Source organism: Micropterus salmoides, unplaced genomic scaffold (assembly GCF_014851395.1).
Source record: "Micropterus salmoides isolate LMB-PRFRI ecotype aquatic unplaced genomic scaffold, ASM1485139v1 Ms_hic_scaffold_21, whole genome shotgun sequence".
In the NCBI taxonomy this organism is placed as follows: Eukaryota; Metazoa; Chordata; class Actinopteri; order Centrarchiformes; family Centrarchidae; genus Micropterus; species Micropterus salmoides.
In genome coordinates, this window is record NW_024041262.1 from 9,840,784 (window position 1) to 9,860,073 (window position 19,290).

General features: G+C 40.9%; 1 protein-coding gene across 1 annotated transcript; it reads right to left on the bottom strand.

Moving 5' to 3' along the window:
* Positions 1-78: 78 nt before the first annotated feature.
* On the bottom strand, positions 79-6,231 carry meiob (meiosis specific with OB-fold). The gene is made up of 14 exons (XM_038736395.1): positions 6,153-6,231; positions 5,723-5,836; positions 5,448-5,505; positions 5,132-5,263; positions 4,667-4,739; positions 4,317-4,512; positions 3,024-3,124; positions 2,735-2,787; positions 2,460-2,555; positions 2,224-2,316; positions 1,229-1,373; positions 900-1,086; positions 532-618; positions 79-449 (listed from the first exon to the last, which is right to left on the bottom strand). Exons 2-14 carry the CDS (start codon positions 5,777-5,779, stop codon positions 336-338), a joined length of 1,392 nt encoding a protein of 463 aa, XP_038592323.1. The 5' UTR covers positions 5,780-5,836; positions 6,153-6,231; the 3' UTR covers positions 79-335.
* Positions 6,232-19,290: the final 13,059 nt, after the last annotated feature.

Sequence of the window (19,290 nt, forward strand, 5' to 3'; positions counted from 1 at the left end):
GAGCATGTTTTGAAATATTCTTTTTTCATGGAACAATAAAGGTTGATTAATATATTTGACACAGAACATATTGACATATAACTGTTTTTAAACCGATATATTTATTTAACAGTTTCAAAAAGTGGTCAAGCCAGCAGTACATTCTTTAATATATATTTAAATAAATAAGTTAAATAAATAAATACATAAATAATGAAGCTATACACAAAACACAAAGCCCACCTGTATAATGTGACTTTTGCCCTGGTTAACATCTCAGTCAGAACATTAGCACACAGCAGGTAAAGCAGCAAACTGCAACAGATGTGCCTTCCCACTCAGTCAGTGTGTTGTGATCACAGCCGCAGCAGCAGGGCAGACATGTGCTGTTTCACCTCTCCCTGGTCAGCCAGTGAGCAGGCCACGACTGTCCCCCTGATCCCAGTCCTCATTTTAGTAGAAGGAAGTATCTACAACATAATAACAAATTTTAAACACATCATTTCGCTTTTATAGCTAACCGACACAGCATAGAGTCTAAAGCTACAGTACCTTCACATATATTTTGCATCTCTCCAAAAGAAATTTCCACTTCATTGCAGTCCGCTCGTCATCAGTCAAACTGGTAAACTCCTCCATCTGCAACAGATGAAAGGAACATGCCCTTTATCTCACCTGAATACAGATTACCATGTGTTGGAATTGCAACTACCAGTTTATTAAAGTCATAGCTGTAAAATATAAAATCTGACATTGGATTTAATACATTTAACTAAGCAAATGTTCCCGACTCTACAGAACCACACCGAAATTAAAGACATAAATTGTTTGTATAATTTTCAGCTGGTATTCATCTCTCTCCTCTTATGGCGCCTCTACCTGTAGGCTGACAAATCGTCCTTCTGTGAAGAGATACTGACCGTGCAGCCAAGTGTCTTTTCTGCCACTGGGCTTCTGAGCGAGCAGGCATGCAGGGTGCCGGTGTGGTCTGTGAAATCCACCAGCAGGTCAAAGCCTGTGTTGGTTGAAAAGACCTGATCCCTCCCTGGACACAACTGGTTGATGCAGCCCTGCATGTCCTCAGTCACCTGAAACTTGCACCTGGAGCTGAGAGGGCAGAGTGCACTTTATTTGCTATAGTTCATCACAAGTGGCAGACAAAAGTAATTTATTTCATTTAGCATGTTCAAAATGATCGAAGTAGAAGTCGTGTATTCAGCATCCACTCCATGCACCTTTGTGAACCTACCAGCGTGTCCTGATGACTTTTGAAAGAGAAGAGTCAAGGTCGAGCTTGGAGATGAAGCTGTATGTGATGCCAAAGAAAGGCTCCAGATTCTCCTGGGCCTTCTGCTTCAGCTGGCTCACTGTGTACACGTCAGTGATGGAATCCACTGCAGAGACAAAAACAGATCCACATGTTCATGTCTGCAGTCTTTTTATTTGGAAAACAGGCAATGACAGGGTGGTGATGTTCTATATGTCTTTTTTTATTGTCAAAAAAATTCCATGAAAACAGTGTGTTAGTCCGCCTATCAATACTTATAGACTTTTACAAGTCAAATGGCTCTTAGCCACAAGCACCATTTGGTACTCCTAAAGATGTACATCTTTAAATATGACTCACATATACTATACTATTTGTTTTTTTTAAAGGATCAGTCATTTTTTGCACTGTAGTTTTTAAGAAATGTTACTTTAACAGAAGTAAATACTGTCTTTATTGTGGACTATTTTCAGCCACAAAATGTTGTGCTAGTATTTACAGCAGAATGAGGATATAGCATGTGGGATCGGCACAAAATAAACTACTTGTGATCATTTTCGTAAAGTGTTACATGTAAGCCAGTACAGCGGTGTAGCTCCATGATGTGTGTTGGCACAGAGAGAGAGAATAAGCAGCATTTGTAAGAAGGATCAATTTAATGTGAGTTCTGGGCTTTGCATTGGATTTGTTGACGGTAAGAAAAATGTCAAATGTAAAATATCAAAAGACTTATCCTTATCCAAAAATAGGATTTTAGCTATATAGCTACAAGAACTTGATCATTGTACACTTTCCTAGATTTTACAAGGTACCTGTACCATGGAGTATAACGACAGTACATAGTGCACTGTCTATTAACATTATGACCCAAGAAAAGACAAAAATAGTAGTAAGAGCTGAGGCCTGAAATACGAAGAACATTTTCTATCAACATCCTGATAGTATCAGAATGAAGGGAATCCTTCACTATAACGTACCAGGCACATCTTCTGGCTTCTCATCTTGATCCAGGGCACCAGACTCGGCTACTTCTTTAGCGTAGCTGAACAGCAGGCTGGCCTCCCTGGTGTCTGAGAGCAAATTATTACTTGGACTGCAACAAACTGACTGGCTGTTTGGTTGGTTACCCAAAATAGCATTTCAACCTTGTTTTTGCACAGCAGACAGTTACGTCAGCACCTCTGTTTTTGTAAAAGCTGCTGTGGTATCTTACCAGGGTTGACAGTGATGATGGTTTTTGAGTTGACGGTTGCTGCCATGCCGTTGCGAAAGCTGTCAAAGCTAATCTTTGCATCAGCTATGAAGAGCACTTTGAACGGAGAATGAACGTTAAAACAACAGTAAGTAATATCAAACATAAACACACGTCAGATATCCACTTCCATATTTCTCTTCAGTACAGTATGTTAATGGCCCCTGACAGGCAGGACTAACAGTTAAATAAAGATTCATTTTGTGGCTGAGAATGAGCTGCAGCTGTTAACCGACCCGTCTCTTTGGGTATCAAAGTTTGCACGAGCTGAATGGCCTCTCTGTCCCAGCTGTGAGGGGAACAGTGGAGGTCAGGGGGTTACTCAGGGGAGAACAGAGTGAAAATCAGACACACATGGAGTTCAGCAGGTTAATCAAAAGCTTCACGTCACCAGAGTAAATTTGCGGTAACCTGAAGATACACAGGGGTGATCCACAGGGGCCAATGAGATGGAATATGGCACAAAAGCAACACAAGTAATAAATCTTTATTCATTTGGAAAATGAATAAAGAAGCATGACGCACCAGATGAGAGGGAAGGAAGAGACAGAGTCATCAAAGAGCTTCACTTCCAGCCTCTGCCCTTTGCGTCTGTCTGAAGTGGTGAACTGCTTCAGCTCTCCAATCTGAAAATGTAAACAGACTCATCTGATGTTCCTATCACAACATCTTCCCTTCCAGTGAAAAAAATAAAAATGATGCAGCGACTTTAAGTGCAGGGTCTGGCCTCTCTCTGAACTCTGAAGCATGTCTTTAGGGCCATTTTGGTAAGTTGGTATGTTCCAGGCAAACAACATGCATACCACCATGTAACCACACAGACAAAACAAACACAATGTGCTCTATTAGGAAATTTATAAGATATGAACAAAGATATGCTCCATTATCAAATTTGTTTAACTAAACTTAATATTTGCTCAGCATCCAAACTCATTGTCAAAAACATCCAGCACCACGCTTATCAGGCCTCCCACTCCGGCCTCAGAGACAGGTTCCATGACTTTTCCATGATCGGACCACTTTTTAACAACCCTTCGCTTCTTGTTAATGTTGTTTTTAAGCTAAAGGAAACTTTAACAGCCTGTTTTTCCACCACTGTTGAGTTTACTGTGGAGAAAAAGTCAGCTGAGAAACCATCTAATGCAATCAGGGTGTGTAAAAGTCGGAAAATACATTTTGGTTTTTCAATGAGTTTCTCAACTTTCCTCACATTCTGTTTGAAAAACACCTCTCAAAAAAACCCACTCACATGCTCTTAAAGGAAACATTCACCCTGAAACACTGATAAGGAATATTTTTCTTCTTATATATATAATATTTTTCTTCTTAACAAAGCTGTACTATCACTTTGAATATTTTTTCATTTTAAACATTTTAGTTTAGTTTAGTAACAAATTATCCCCTGTAAAATGATGAACTGTCATTTTTACACTCAGGTCTTTGTACAGATTAAACAAGCGAGATACAACGTATTATTTAGTGAGTATTAGAAGTGCTGGTTTGTTAGCTTTGGATAGAGCCAGGAGCCAGCATTGTTCTCAGACTTCCCCATTTTCTCTACAGGAAAAACACACTGGCTTACACTTAGTTACAGTTACTCTCTCTCCATGTAAGCAGAAAAGCATTCTGGGAAATGTAGCAAATAACTGACAAAAAAAAGCCGGTGAGACAGGTTGGTGGAAATGTGGCACAGTAAACAAGTTAATGAAACTCCTAAAAATGCTTAAACTGATCCAAAAAACATGGATGTATTCAAAGGTGAACTCCTCCTTTAATATGGTTTAATAATTAAAAGAGTGGGGCCTGAAGGTTTCCTACCGATTTCACTGCAGCCAGTACATTTATCACTGTGCCATCCAGCCTCTGCCCGTTGGCCACAATGTCTCCCAGAGAGTAGAAATCTCCGGAGTCCTTCACCGGCAAGTGGATTAGTGGCAGCAGCCTGTCGATGGTGTACATGTCAGCACACAGAGATACCTGGGAATGAGCCTCCGTCACCAGCAGCCTGTAGAGACTGAGACAGCAGATACAGGCCTTTGACACCTTCATCAGACATTACACACTGTTACATCATATTGTACACAGCATTACACTGTGTTAACCTCATTACCCCTCAGCTATCTTAAATCACTGCAGGGTGACAACCAAATCTGTACTGAAAGTGTTACCTTGGTGTTGTAGGACAGAATCTGTCCCCTTTCTCGGGGTCTTTGAAGGAAACTAAAGGATTTTCAATGATGACTGGAAAAAATAATAGTAAACAATTTTACGCACAGAAAAAAGTTTTACTTTTTGTTTAATATTTAAAATTATTAAAACTTACTAAAAATTACTAAATTACTAAAACTGTTTTTTCTATCAAGATCTTTTTTGTGTGTAGCTTTATTTTCATTTTACAAGTAAATAAATACATCACATGATGCAGATTTTACCCTGATGAATAATTTTACAATCAAGAGCAGTCACTTTCTAAGCTTTCTTTCTAAGTGAGTAAACAAGTCACTGGACATGACAAATATTTGTACTATAGTGATGAATAGGGAAACCATATATTGATAATAAAGAAATCTAAGAACTTCATGTTTTTGCCAAATCCATAACTTCTCAACTTCTCAACAGATTGACTTCCTCACCACAGTCTCCAATGCTGAAGCTGCTGGAGAGCCCGTTGATGTATCCGTCGTTTCCCCAGGCTGTCACATTAATGAAGAAATCAGGCGAGTCCTTAACGGTGAAGCCAAAAGTGAATCTGTCCTCACCAATGTCTGGAAATGAAACATAGATTCGGTTAGTGTTGCAGTTCAATAGAGAGAGAGACTCAGAGAAGGGATATTAATTTAACTATTCTCCAGAAGAGGGGGCTGGTGTACAAGACAATGAAGTACAGTGCTTTTAAAAAATGTTGACAGTAACAGTAGGTACACTAATATAAAAAGATAAGTTACTAACTCTTTCTGTCAGGAAAGCTTCTGACATCAGTTTTCCCAATGATGATACCTGCCACTTTCTGAAAAACATTACAAGGGCAATGAGTGTGCAGACTGTACATTTTGATTGTTCAACTCAACAGAACTTAAGAAAAACAGGTCTGAAATACATCTTGTTCACCAGAGTATAACTAGAAGAAGGTTATCCCGGCTATCAGACACTGGTTTTGTTTTAAGGGCTGCTACAAGAAGAAAATATATTAAACTGATGTAATTCTGACATGACAGTGAACTCACCGGATGAAAGAAGTTGGGATGCAGCTCAGAAATGGCAATGTAGGTCTGAGAAGCCATTTTGTTAACTCTTAACTTAATCCCTATCAAGTCCAGTTTCTATTATATTTACAGATTCTGTAAAACAAATAAAACAATATGAGTTAACATTTTGGGTTTAACATTAATTTCACAGGGATAAAATGTATTAAAGCCTTTCCTGTTTTCTAACATGAACCTAAACACAAGACTAAATTGTTGGTTAAGTAATAGTTAGCAAGCTAACGTTGATGTTATTAGTGAAACGAGGTTAATGTTAACGTTAGCTAATATGTTCATGTTATGACACCTCTAGAGTCTTTGGAGGGATTTTATCCGATTTTTATCAGCCTAGTTTATTAAGATAGCTTGATCTAGCTATAGTTTATACATTTGCCGTTTTAACTAGTCTTACCTTTCCCTGGGTCTGTTTTCATGACAGTTTATTCAGCTTTTCGCGGCAAAGATGTTGCACGTGACAGTCAGTGGAAGTGAGGCGCTGCCTTCAATGCAGTCGGAAAAAACTATTTCAAGCAGAGCTAAAAAAAAAAAAAAAAAAAGGATCGTTAAAACATCTGACAGCCACAGCTTTGTCACACACTGATGGATAAGTTTAGCAATTATTTTTTATAAAATGCTTTTTATATTATATATTATATGTTGAACCCTCACTTCTAAATAATATAACTTCTAAAAAATATCAAGTGAAATGCCTGTTGCATTGGCCTATAGTTTCTTACCCACATTCAAGCACTTGCTGTAGCTATGGCATAGCCTACAGTTGATTAATTTATAATAAAAAAGACAAAATAACAATTGATATATGGCAATTATAGATAGATATGGTTCTTAAGGTATTTTGTTAGAAGCTAATAAATGTTGCTTATGTCCTCCAGGAAGAAATAAAATATAAAAACTCCATCACACAAGTTGAAGTAATTTGCATCTCAACTTTCTTTGTAGGGTAAAAATAAAACAACATCCACCAATTGCCATAGTTAATTACCATTATTTCTCTTACTTTGTTAGTCCCTTTTTATTAGAAGCTCTGTGCTGGTGTTCACTCAAGGAACAAGAAATGTATGAGAATCACACAAAGGCACACATGCTGGCACACCACCCTTTTTCTTTCCATCTCATCTATGCAAAATAAATCTTAATGGATCTGGTTTTATTTGGTTACATTTTTGAAAAGGCCATGTATAAAAAAGTCTGTTTTTTACTTTATCCTCCATACAACAATGCAAAATATCTTAACATACACTTATATCTTGTGCTAATTTAGACATTAAAATGTAGCCCTGCTGTAATTAAACATCCATTTAATTTATTCCTAGTTTGTTTATTATAGGACATAGATTAGTTACATACAAGTCTTACAAGTCTTTATGATAAAACCTCTTATTTATCACTGATGGACCCATCGGCAGGAAGCTGTCAATTATACACACATAGAGATACACTGTATACTCCTAAACATATATTACATTTGTACACGATGTGAGTTATTTCTTTAGTGAAAGGCATTCCTGCACCTTAGACTTTGATCTTACTTTGATAATCCATCCCAGTCATCATTCTCTGTAGGGGATTTGCTCGCAGACGGCTATGCTGAGATGAATTTGACAGTTTCCTGATTTGCTTTCATAGCACAAAGCTGCATTTGACATGCGATACTGTCTAATACACCTGAAGAGCAATCAAAAGATGTAACAGTAAACCCTTATTCAGCTTCGCACAGCCTTGTTCCTCTTCCACGGTGACTAATCTAGGGGCGTTCAGATCGGATGTCTCCTCCCTGAGACTAATGTTTATTTTCAGGCAGTAATACGTCTGACGATGTGATGTCAAAGTGTTCCTAATCACTGATTAAAATACAGTGCAGTAGAAGCCATAAAGGCATATCATAACACACCACAAAGTCAACATGGTGAGATTATTCCTCAGCAAACAGCCTGGTGGGCACTGTTCCATCAATGTATTGATGGAGTTTGTATAATGTTGTATAATGTGAAACTGGACTGATGAAAAACGTTGAACATCTCCCTGCGCAGACGAATCGATTTGCTATTTGCAGCCAGTGCCTGGCTATTCAAATGAAACAAAATTTCAAATTCTAATTTCATTAGGTTTTTCTGACTACAGTTTGTGAGTCCATTAATCACAACAGCACTGTAAAGCATCATCAGATAAATCAAAAGCAAAGCGTACTTCACTGATTTATCCATAATGAATTAATAGCCTCTGTTAATCTGTCATCAGTCATACTTTTATCCAATATTTGGTTGGTTCTTTCAAATTATTTTCATAAACTGTATGAATTTCTTTATGATAAGCAGCCATAAGGTCTTTATTGTCACTTGAGATAGCATTGATTATTTAGAGCCAAGCAGGAAGTACCTGCAGGGTGGCGTTAATGAAAACACAGTCACTGCGGGAATGTGCTGTGATTGGGTGGCCTCTCTGCCACAGGTCGTCTCCCTGGAGAGCGAGCCGTCTGACCACTCCTTGGCTATTAATCCATCATCTCACTGTGTGTGTGTTCATTTCCGCAGAGCTGCTACAGGTTGGTACATAGGGATATGTTTCGTGTATACTGACCATGTTCATTGTCACACAAGCACGATGAATACAGGGCTGTTCTTAGTCTTCATAGAAAATCAGGCATGAAAATACATTAGAAGAAATACTAGAAGGCTTTCAAATGTACAGTAATACACCTTCAGGCTTGCAGGCAGCCATATTGGAGTTTCTCAGCACTGACATCTCCTAAGTTATGTGCTTATGTTATTCATTCATCCATTCAGTGTTTCCTGTTTTATTTTATTACTCAACTCTACTCTCGTTTCAGACCACTTCACTCCCTTCCCTAGTGTGATTCCTGCCTGTGAGATTGTCTTTCCCCTCCCAGATGAGTTTCACCTGTCCCTCATCATCCTCTTCCCTCTAATGTATTTAGTTTGTGTGCTCCCCTCAGTCTTTGCCACTTTGTCTTACTACCTTTGTTGTTGAGTGTTCCAGCATTATCTCCTAGTGTTTCACACTTCTGTTTTTTTCTTAGTGTTTTTTTCTGACCCTGCCTTTTCCCTGTAGTATTGCTGTGTGTGAATGGAAATTCATTTCAAATATTAATAGATTTATACACACTTTATTTGACAGCTTAGCCTGAGGACATATGATGCAGCATATAAAAAATTACAAGCAAATAGCAAATCCACCTCAACCAGCTATATTAATTCAGCTTACGTGTTAATGCATCAGCAGAAAGAACACTACGTAACAATCCAATAATATGATATTAAATGACATAACAGGAGCCATTCTGTATCAGCCACCAGTGCTTGAACCTTGAGACTTTAAGCATATATTCATGAACATAAATTGTGGTACATAAGTACTTTTTTGATACAAGAACTTTGCTTGTAATGGAGTATTTTTACATTATAGTGCTATTTTTACTGAAGTAAAATATCTGAATGCTCCTTCCACCACCAGACATATTTAGAAACTATCCAGTGGACCTCCACGATGGCACCAGACAGGAGATTTGCGGTTCAGCTGCACACCCTGTGTAAAACATGAGAAGAGCGGAGGAAGTGCAGACACCAGCGACTGCTCAGAGGCATGGCAACACAAGGACAAAACAAAGCCAAGCTAGGGTCCTTTTAGATCTGCAAGGATTTAAAGGATGTGACAGCCACAGATTTCCTTTATAGTTTTCCGTGTATTCTTTTGTTGTCTGTTGTTGTCTGTGAACAGACCTGCACGGACTTATGGTTTGATCCAAATGACCATTTGTAATCAGGAAGTCTGAGAACAAGTGTTTACACAATATCCAATGTAGCAAAAAAAAACCCCTACACACTGGGGTTTTACAGTATTGCAATTTTCTGTACAGGAAATGGGCAGACAAGTTGTAGTATTTAGGCTGGTGAACCAAAGGGATTTAGTTCACATGGAAGAATGCACACACATAGACAATAGATCTATTGTTAAGAATGAAATAAGTTGTGTCAGTGCACCAACTCCTGAAATAGATATTCAGTAAGGATCTAACGGAACCAATCATCATTATTTTATTGAATCCGATCATTAAAAAATATTGTTCTGTGTGAGCGGCGCTTGGTGAGCAATGCCTTGGCATGGCCTGAACTTCTACATCCAAGTATAGCTTTTGCAGTTGTTGGCAGCAGCCTGTGCAGTCTTTATTGGCTTCCAGAAGTGGAAGGCGTCCAAACTACAAGTATGTGTACGCTGTAATTTCCCTGCCACCTGTGTGACTAACTGTACTATATAGCTGCTGCACCGCTGGGTCTGCTCACATCCATTGAATCCAGCTGGACTCTGGTAGAACAATGCATTCTGTCTCCTCATCCCCATGTCCAGTGAGGTGGCTGGTGGCGAGGGGGTGGGGGACGTGACTGTGGAGGAAACCTTAAATGATGTTAATAACATGCTGTTGAAAAGCAGCACAAAGAAAGAAATCAGTGGCATGCACGATGTCAGTCACCATACTGAGGTAATGGGAAGAACACTGTGGCATTGGTCATGTTATTGCTATGAGTCTTGTTGTCTTGCAGGTCTAAAATATGAGACTTAAGTTAGAAAGGAAGCATTACATTTCATGACATAGTGTCAAGTGACACTGCTGCTGCAATAATGACTGAATTGAATGGACTCTTTTCATTTGTGGTGTGTTAGCGTATCGGAGAATGCTTCCATGCTGTAACCGAATGTAAAAATGAATGCTGTTCTGATGCAGCTGTGGTTTGGGCGCTTTTATGTCACAGACATAGACACAGACATGTCGTCTACATAAAACAGGTACCACCGCCTACACACCCAGATCAGGCATGTTTTCTGTCTTCTTGTTGTCTGGCTCGCACAGTTATGGCCTTAATCCATATTTGCGGTGTCCTCATACACATGTTAGGAGGAGTGGGGGATGGGAAGGGAAATTTAGTCTGTGGCATTAGGTGTGACTTCATGCAGCACTGCGCAGCACTGACTTAACGTGATGCATGCTGGACTTAAAATAAGGCATGCTGGTTGGAAATTGTGTCCGAGTTTCCCCGGCGGCGCAGTTGCTTTTCTCCAGCTGCACTATTGCCTGGTCTTGTGGCATTTTTCTGTGCAAATGCCACGAGATCATTCATTGATCTCACCTCACAGTAAGCTCATACAGGTAGAATGTGTCTGACTTGACGGCGCCGTGTTTATTCCCCGCCCCTGCAGTCGCCTGCAGCTCACATTAAATTTTCAAGTCAGTGAAAGTCAGCTGCAGTCAACTCGAACGCACCTATTGCTTCACAAATGTCTCGGTAACCACGGCTAGTGCCACAATGGAAGCTGAGTGAAGATTGGCTGTCCATAGATAATGGCCAAAGAATAACTACTGAACATGAAAATCTTTTAGATTGAATTAACTTTAAGACTAACGGCGTGTCCTAAATCTATACTACATACTAACTCTAAGCGGGTTTTGAGGATGTAATGTGTTCACACTGGGTAAGTGACTGTAAAAATGAGAACTTGAAATTGCTCATCTTAATTAGATTTTTGAGTAAATTGAACAAAAAATACTTATTGGTATTGTAAACTTTGTTTCTTCAACTAATGATATTACGTTTCTTATGTAAAGTTGGTCTCAATGCAAACTTTATGGTGGCATGACTTTGAAACTGTAGTTGGAGCTGAGCCAACTCAAGTTGAGGCAAGGTCAAGTACCCTGCACATCCTTCAAGCTCAGAATGGGGTTTCCTAAGCAGTCCTGCAGGGGTTTACATCCAAATGTCAGTGTTGGACACACCAGGACAGCTCTCCTGTTTTCTTCTGGAGAACCTGAAGTCAAAAAGTGAGTATTTTGTTTGAATATAGTACTGACATTATTGCTCTCAGAGCGTCAACGACAAAACAGCAGATTGTTGGGGCTCAGAGAATTTGAACCCCTGTTCGTTTATGTAATACATAAAAATTAATTCTGCTAACTAGCACAATTTATTTTTATAGCCATATAGCCTACAGGGTTTCCCATAAATTTATTTAAGTGTGCTCCACCCACCATGTCATTTTGTCAAGGCAATTTATTAGGTACACATTGACAAAACTAACGCAGTGGCTCTTCATTAAAACCTTTTCTGTGATAGGTATTATGGTGGTTAGTTTATTTAATCTGTTTGAAAGAGGTATTTAATTATTTTATTAGTCAATTTGCAGGCTATTTATGGTGCTAGTTAAAAGTACTGGGTTATACTGAGAGGTGTTCTTAACATTTTGTCAACTGTACTTTTTTTTATATATGTATAGGATGAACTAAATATTTGGAACACTTCTAAGTGTTAAGTAACTAAGTATACCATGACTCAAAAGCTCATTATAATCCTCATGAAGAAAGGATTTATAATTCAGAGCTGTATTACACTGAATTAGTTCTTGGTGTAGCTATCTAATAAACTGACATCTGTGCGAGTGTACGCACATGCCCCTACACAGTGTTCAATACATTTTTGCATTTTTACGTTCACAACGTTGATCCTGCATATTCCTCACAAAATGTAAAACAACTAAATTGTTTATCTCTAAATGCTACATTCTTACTGCAGTTGTCCTGTGAAGCTCGATGCTGCTCTATGATAAGTCCCACTGGGAAAGGTGTATTGAGGTTCCACCAACCACAACACTCTCTCGTGCTAGATAGGTATGTTCACATGCAGAGTCGTGCATTTACATCTATAATAAACTCATTTACCAGTTTATAAGGTACACCTAGATAGAACTAATGCAGTATAACACAACATCCCTGCATTTTTTATTGAATATGTTTTAGAGAGGTGTTAAAGAGGTCCATTTATGCTTTTTGTCTTTTTCCCCTCTCCTTTATTGAGTTATCTTTTTTGTGCAAGTAATAGGTTTGCAAAGTGAAAAAGCCCAAAGCCAAAAGGAGTTCCCATCTCCCACAGAAAGCTCTGCTCTGAACTGCCTGAAAACAGCTCGTTTGTAGTCCAGCCGTTTCTGTTCATCCCTGTGTCATCCCTGCGACATCACAGGGATGAAAGAACTATCATAATGCCATTATAATGCCTATTATAATGCCTGTTTTGAAGCTTACACTGGAGGTCCTTGATTCCAGCTTGAATGATACAGGTATGTTTTTCTTTAATGGTTGTTGAAAATTAACATGGAATTTGAAGTGGCTTTGTTTGTTATCTTTACAAAAATAATTAGTTGGCACAATTTTTGATGTTTTTCTTTTTTTTTTTTTATTTGGGAGTTTCAGTTGGCCTCAAAACTAAAAAATCTGGTTCAGTAAGTAGTCTTGAAAGTTTTTATACATGTGAAATCAGCAGGTTTCAGCACGCCAAAGGCAGGGTGAGGTGTTTGAGCAATATCTCCCCCGCTGGTCTGGGTCTAGGACGGCGACGGCTGAAGAGAGACGAGCTCAGCCCTCGGCTAGCTCCTACCGCCGGAGCCAGAAGCGATGCATCGCTTCCTGTAGTCCCTCTCAACAAACGAGGCAATGCTCTCGCCCACAGCCCCCCGAGAAGACGGGCCTGAGGACCGTCATTCAGTCTTGGTGGGCTCGGGGAAGAGGTCCTGAGGTTTCGAATAGGGGGGCCCACCACCACCACCCTCCGAGAGAGACTGACCGAGGTCCCCATCCCTCGTGGTGGCTCAGGCAACAGGCTTTCCGCCGTCTTAGCGCTCGGGACACGCTAGCCGCCAGCGAGCTCTCACCAGTCCGCCCGCCTCGAGGGGTTGCAGCTGGAAAACGATTGGGCTCACACACCGTGGGTCGCCGGTGAGTTTCCCTGGCGGTTCTCTGCTTCAGGGTGCCACCGAGGACCTACGCATAACACCGGCAACCAGCCCCGAGGGGTTGGTTCCCTTAGCGGATTTTGTAGAAGCATGGCGGAGCCTTGCAAATATTTCCCCGTGGGTCCTGCGCACCATAGTGGATGGCTACAGGCTGCAGTTCCGGGTCCAACCCCCACAGAAGTTCAACGGGGTGGTCTGAACTGCGGTGCAGAGCCAAGTGTTGGGACAAGAAGTTCGCTCTCTGCTGGAAAACGGGGCCAGAGAGCTTATTTTCCCGCCAGTCAGGGAGTCCGGGTTCTACAGCCGGTACTTCATAGTTCCCAAGAAAGACGGATGGGTTGCGTCCGATTTTGGATCTGCGGTCCCTGAACCAATCTCTGAGGAGATTCAGGTTCAGGATGCTCACCATCCCCCCCATCATCCGGATGGGGGGGATCCCCATCCGTTCCGAGGATTGGGTTGTCACGATAGATCTGCAAAGACGCTTATTTCCAGTCTCCATCCGTCCCTCTCACAGGAAGTTCCTGAGGTTTGCCTCAGAGAAAAGAAGAGCAGCTTACCAGTATCGGGTTCTTCCATTCCACTTTCAGAGGGTGTTTGGTCTCCTGGCAGCAGCGTCCAGTATAATACCTTCCGGACTACTGCACATGAGAGCCCTGCAGTGGTGGCTAAAATCCAAGGGATTCTCCCCGAGGGAAATCCGCTCTGTCTGATACAGGTTACGAGCAGATGCCTTCGTTCCCTGTCTGTATGGAAGAAATCTTGGTTCCTGTCCCAAGGTCCCGTGTTGGGAGCGATCTGTCGCCGAACAATTATTTCAACAGATGCCTCACTCACGGGATGGGGTGCGGTCTTGGACGGCCGCTTTGCGAGAGGCCCCATGGGAGGAGCATAATTTCTCCTGGCACATAAATTGCCTGGAAATGTTGGCGGTATTCAGAGCTCTGAGGAGTTGTCTGCCTGCTCTCCGCGGTCGCCACATCCTTGTCAGAACTGACAATACGGCAGTGGTGGCCTATTTGAATCACCAGAGGGGTCTGCGCTCGTGCCCATTATGCAAACTGGCACATCAGATCCTCCTGTGGTCCCAGCAGAGACTGCTGTCCCTCAGAGCGATGTACGTCCCTGGGACCCAGAATCAGGGAGCAGACCTGCTGTCGAGACAGGGGCTGAGGCCCGGGGAATGGAGACTCCACCCCGAGGTGGTGGAGTTATTATGCGAAGAGATCGGCCCAATAGACGTGGACTTGAGAGACGGCGCACTGTCCCCTGTGGTTCTCCCTCTTGCCCCCAGCCCCGCTTGGCTGGATGCCATGGTGCAGATGTGGCCGAGGCTGACAGGCCCGACAGAGGGAAACGCATACAGACTGGCAGGGTCCACAGTGCTGCAGGCGTTTCATCCCCCACCTCATGTGACGGCGGAGGACGGGAGACTTCATCTGCTCTGCCCTGTCAGAGCACCGAGTATTTACTCTCTGAGGTCTTCTCGGTGGAGGAAAGCAGACCAGTTGCTGGTGTGTTTCGGGTCCCCCAAGGCTGGGCTCCCCGCTTCTAAACACACCATCAGCAACTGGATCGTTCAGACTATTTCATTTTTAATATTGCCTTCACCTATGGCCGTAAGGGCGCACTCCACTCGAGGCAAAGGCCAAGAAGGCCCTTCTTGGGCCCTCCTCGCAGGGGCGTCACTCCAGGATTTGTGTGACGCGGCTGGCGGGGCCACCCCTCACACTTTCATCCGGTTTACAGTCTGGACCTTCCTTCTGCATCCGGCACCCGTGCGCTCTCCTCCTAGTCGTGCCGTCAGGTTCTGCAAGCTGGGGGCAGGCGGGGTTTCGGTGCGGCCTAAGTAGGTACAGTATCTCGTTCCCATAGCGTCGTCACCGACGCAGTTCGAGTTCCCTCGAAGGGGAACGTCTCGGGTTACGTATGTAACCCTTGTTCCCCGAGAAGGGAAACGAGACACTGCGTCGGTCTGCCACACCTCACCCTGCCTGGAGTGCCTTGCTTCATAGAAAAGGGCTAATGTGTTCTGTGTGCCGGCGTGTTTATATACCCCTCCGGTTACGTCATCACACGCTACCGTTCTAGCAACACCAATAGGATTGGAGTAGTTTCATTCATAGTTCAGCCCTGCCACGCCCAGAGGCGTTCCCATAGTGTCGTCACCGACACAGTGTCTCGTTCCCCTTCTCGGGGAACAAGGGTTACATACGTAACCCGAGACGTTTTTCTACAAATGAAAGATAAGTTTTTTTTTCAAAACTTTGGAATTTGAGTAAGTTGCCTTGAAATTTAGAGTTTTCAGAGACTTTTAATTTTTTTAATCAAAAAAATATTTGTATGTTGCGTGTTAATGGATATTAATCTCACATTGCACAAAGCAAATGGAGGAGCTGCTCACAGCTAGGAAATTATATACAAACCAATAAAAGTATTAAATCTTAAGACCGACAGAAGTTAAACTGGCAGTGACATTCTAAAGTCGCACTTCCTTCTAGTATAAAGATGCCAAGTATGTAGTATAGTGAGTCCAGTAAATAATAGGGACTAGTTAATGCTGCACAGGGATTAGAGGACTGTGTGTAGTCTGTGGGCAGTGTGAGCAAGAGCAACCTGCAGTAGCGTTCAGAATGCATGCAGCTGGTATTTGTCCTCAGCTTGACTTTTATTGAAGCTTGGAAACTGAGAGTACTGGCACAGACTGGTCATTAAACATTTTGTATACTACTAAAACATATACTATGACAATAAGTATGCAGTATATATTGTATAGAATTACTATGTTGTTAATATGTTGTAGCTATGTTGTTTTAGTAAATTATAGTACCATTTAGAGGAAAATAGACAATAAAGCAGAGTATGCTTTATAGTGGGAACCGTTGTGATTGACAAGTCGACTCTACACAGTGTAAATTTTACCAGCACCATTTAAAAAGCTTATTAGGAGACGGTTGTTGATTTTTTCAGGTAAATACATATTGTTTAAAGCCTGTTTTTAGCTAGCCAAAATTAGCATTAAAATCACAGTTAACATGAATTACAGATGCACCTAGCTAACCGAGCTTGCTCGCTCGGCCCACTATCGTCACGTACGGTTCTGCGTACGGCTTCAAAATGGCAGTCCACAAAATGGGTGACGTCAATATGACTATGTCTTTTATACAGTCTATGGTTGTAGCCTAGGATTTAGGACACAGCATAGGAGTCTACATGCTAGCAATTCTGTGAGGCTGCAGGGGAGACCGAGTACAGTTGGTACAGGGGTACAGTTGAAACTCCTTAAATAACTTGCGTGCACAACAAGCCTGATGTGTGATTTTTGTTTTGCACATGTGTATTAGTGTCCTCTTTGATTGTGGGAAATTTGAATTATACACTTCTCCAGTCTGAAGATATCGGTAAAAGTTTTTTTCTAAGGTAAGTTTATGACTTCACCATGTCCTTCCACATTGAATAGCTTCTCATCCTTACATAACTGTTAAAGATAACTTACATTTTCACAAACCTTAATCTGTGCTTGAAAAACTGACACATTGCATAACTTTGTGTCATTCAAAGTCATTGTAAGAGCTAGCGAAATGTTCAAGGTGGTCAGCGGGGTACAGTTGAGACATAATGTCTCAAATGTACCCTCAGGGGAATCCTGTTGTGGCACATGCTGTTTAGATGTACTGTGTCGTGCTTTGAGCCAAACGGTAACATCAGCATGCTAACATACTTAAAGTGATACTGCTTAAATGCTGACGTTTAGCAGGTTTAATGTTTACCATGTTCCCCATCTTAGTTACAAGCTAGCTATTTGCCAATTAGCACTAAACACAAAACACAGCTGAGGATGGTGGAAATTTCATTAGTTTTTTAGGTATTATATAATAAAATAAAGTTTGGGCACTGGAGAAAAACTTCAGGAATGACCAAAATTGGCACTCTTTATCCTGTGGGGAATGACTGTTTCACAACAATCCATCCAGCAATTCTTAAGAGTTTTGTTCTGTTGAGATGGCTAAAAACTGTGGAAAAAGACAATACATTTTTGGAATCATTTCTATGTTCCTTTCACATATTGAATTATACACATCCCTTCAGCTTGCAATACAATATATCAGTACTTTCTGATGTGAATTTGGAACGTACAAGCTGTTTGGTATGATACATTTTCCTGTACCACAGTGGGGTATTGTAGTGTGTGCAGGTTGTGGTTTGTAGCATGTGTGTGCATTTTGTTATCCGCATTGTGTGTTTACGTGTGTATGTGCGTTGTTTTTAGTATTGAGTCGCAGAGCATCACTCAATGCAAACTTTTTATCCACTCAGACAAAAATCCCGCCTGATATACTGCCACTGTCAATTTAATGTTACCCAGAGACATTTTCATCCATTCATCATTTTAACTGTGGAAAGACTCAGAGCTGTATTTCAGCTACATCAAAGCCCGTCCTGCTGTCCCAGTCTATCACAAACGTCCTCACAATATCCACTGTTTAGGTAGTTCCCCTTTGACAAGACTTGACGGAAATATCTTGCTCCAGATTCAACCCAAGATTCTTTTTTCAAAATAAAAAAAAAATCTTTGAAGTGTTTTTTTCTTCCTCAAATGAGGGCAGGAACACATTTCTTCAATTATTACCGAGTGATATATGAAACAGAAGCTTTCATTTCTTTTGCTGCATGTGTTCCACTGAACAATGAAATCATTATATTCTGGAGCATCGCCCCTAAATGTGGTACAAAGCAGGACACAGTTTCACGCTATAATACCATTTATGAGCTGATTGCTAAATGAGTTCAGTGTTGCTTTGTTTAGGTGCTGATTTTATGGCATGTGGGGCCGATGTTCTGTGTAAAGCATCAACTGTATGGCCTCAACATATGCAGGCAAACTGATTTTCTATTATTTATAATAGAATATTGTATCAGGAGAGTTTCATTAGAGTGAAATATCCAATGTTTGAATAACACTGACATCACATCTAGTAAAATGCTTACTGTTTGGAATATAAAACCCATTATGGTGTATTATTGGACTTATTGTAAGACTTTGACTTTCCAAAGATTTGGGCATGAATGATTTGTATTTTTTTTCAAAATGTGGTATGAGCACACTGGAATTTTGTCCTCTAATTTACTGGTGCCATGGTTAGAAATGCTCAGTGGAGGTTCAACAACCTCATAATAACAATATTAAGCAAAATATGAATCAGATCTGTATTTTTAAGGCATACCCATTGTTCATGTTTATTGTGTGGTTATACATGTCTTTGTTTTTCTCTTCCCCCTTTCCTATTACTTATCACAGTTATGATCTGTTCACTGAAGGATTTGATAAAATAATAGAATAAAATAGATGTCCAGATCCATTTGATATTGTGATTTCTCAAGATTTCAAGGTCATCCTGTTCATTAACAAGAGATCTCTGCTGTTTGTGCAGTACACCTTGTACTGCTGCTCAAATGATGTTGAGGAGAGGCATCAGGTTTCTCTGTTCAAGGCAAAGGTATCAGTCAGAAATCCCATTGATCTACCAGGAACATCACAGCATGCTCATATCTGATCAGTGTTTTTTTTTAAGATATCCATTTAGTCTCCAGTGACCCATTCAAAGGTTACCAGACTTTCTAGTCATGCGTTAGATTATGAGACATAAGAATACCTCTCTCATATCTGTCTGTTAAACACAAAGCTGCAGCCATCAGCCAGTTAGCTAAAATAAACTTAGTAGAACCACAACATTTTA